At 51.7% G+C, this 698-nt stretch overlaps 1 protein-coding gene across 1 annotated transcript in view; it reads right to left on the reverse strand.

Moving 5' to 3' along the window:
- The window catches only part of LOC119593958 (cathepsin D-like), a gene marked incomplete at its 3' end in the record, with an annotated part of 10,246 nt that overhangs the window by 2,311 nt on the left and 7,237 nt on the right, over positions 1-698 (reverse strand). The window contains 1 exon segment of the mRNA XM_037942977.1: positions 43-193. Coding sequence (XP_037798905.1) covers positions 43-193 — 151 coding nt within the window.

Here is a 698-nt window from a genome sequence, read left to right on the forward strand (position 1 = left end):
CGCCCGCCCACGCCCGCCCACCTTCTCCCGCCCACGCCTCACCAGCCACTCGGGTCCCAGAATGTGGATCGCGCCCATCATGTGGTTGATCGCAGCCGCCTCCTCCGTGGGCGCCGTGTTGAGCGAGGTTCCCGTGTCCACCACCGCCACGCAGCCGCCCGCGCAGCCCGCCGGGTCGCCGCCGTATTTCACGCTGTGGGGTGAGGGTTGGGTTGAGTTTGGGTCGAGTTTAGGTTGAGTTTGGGTTGAGTTTAGGTCGAGTTTGGGTTGAGTTTGGGTCGAGTTTAGGTTGAGTTTAGGTCGAGTTTGGGTTGAGTTTAGGTCGAGTTTGGGTTGAGTTTGGGTTGAGTTTAGGTCGAGTTTGGGTTGAGTTTGGGTTGAGTTTGGGTTGAGTTTAGGTCGAGTTTCGGTTGAGTTTAGGTCGAGTTTGGGTTGAGTTTAGGTCGAGTTTGGGTTGAGTTTAGGTCGAGTTTGGGTTGAGTTTAGGTCGAGTTTGGGTTGGGTTTAGGTCGAGATTGGGTTGAGTTTAGGTCGAGTTTGGGTTGAGTTTGGGTTAAGTTTAGGTCGAGATTAGGTTGAATTTAGGTTGTGTAAAAGGACTGGATATTTAGTTTGTCATGGGTTTGAGTTGTTTTTTCGTTGTTATTGTTGTTGATTTGAGTTTTGGTTGCGAGCTGAAGTTGGATTGTGTTTCGCCA

This window comes from Penaeus monodon, chromosome 33 (assembly GCF_015228065.2).
Source record: "Penaeus monodon isolate SGIC_2016 chromosome 33, NSTDA_Pmon_1, whole genome shotgun sequence".
Taxonomy (NCBI): Eukaryota; Metazoa; Arthropoda; class Malacostraca; order Decapoda; family Penaeidae; genus Penaeus; species Penaeus monodon.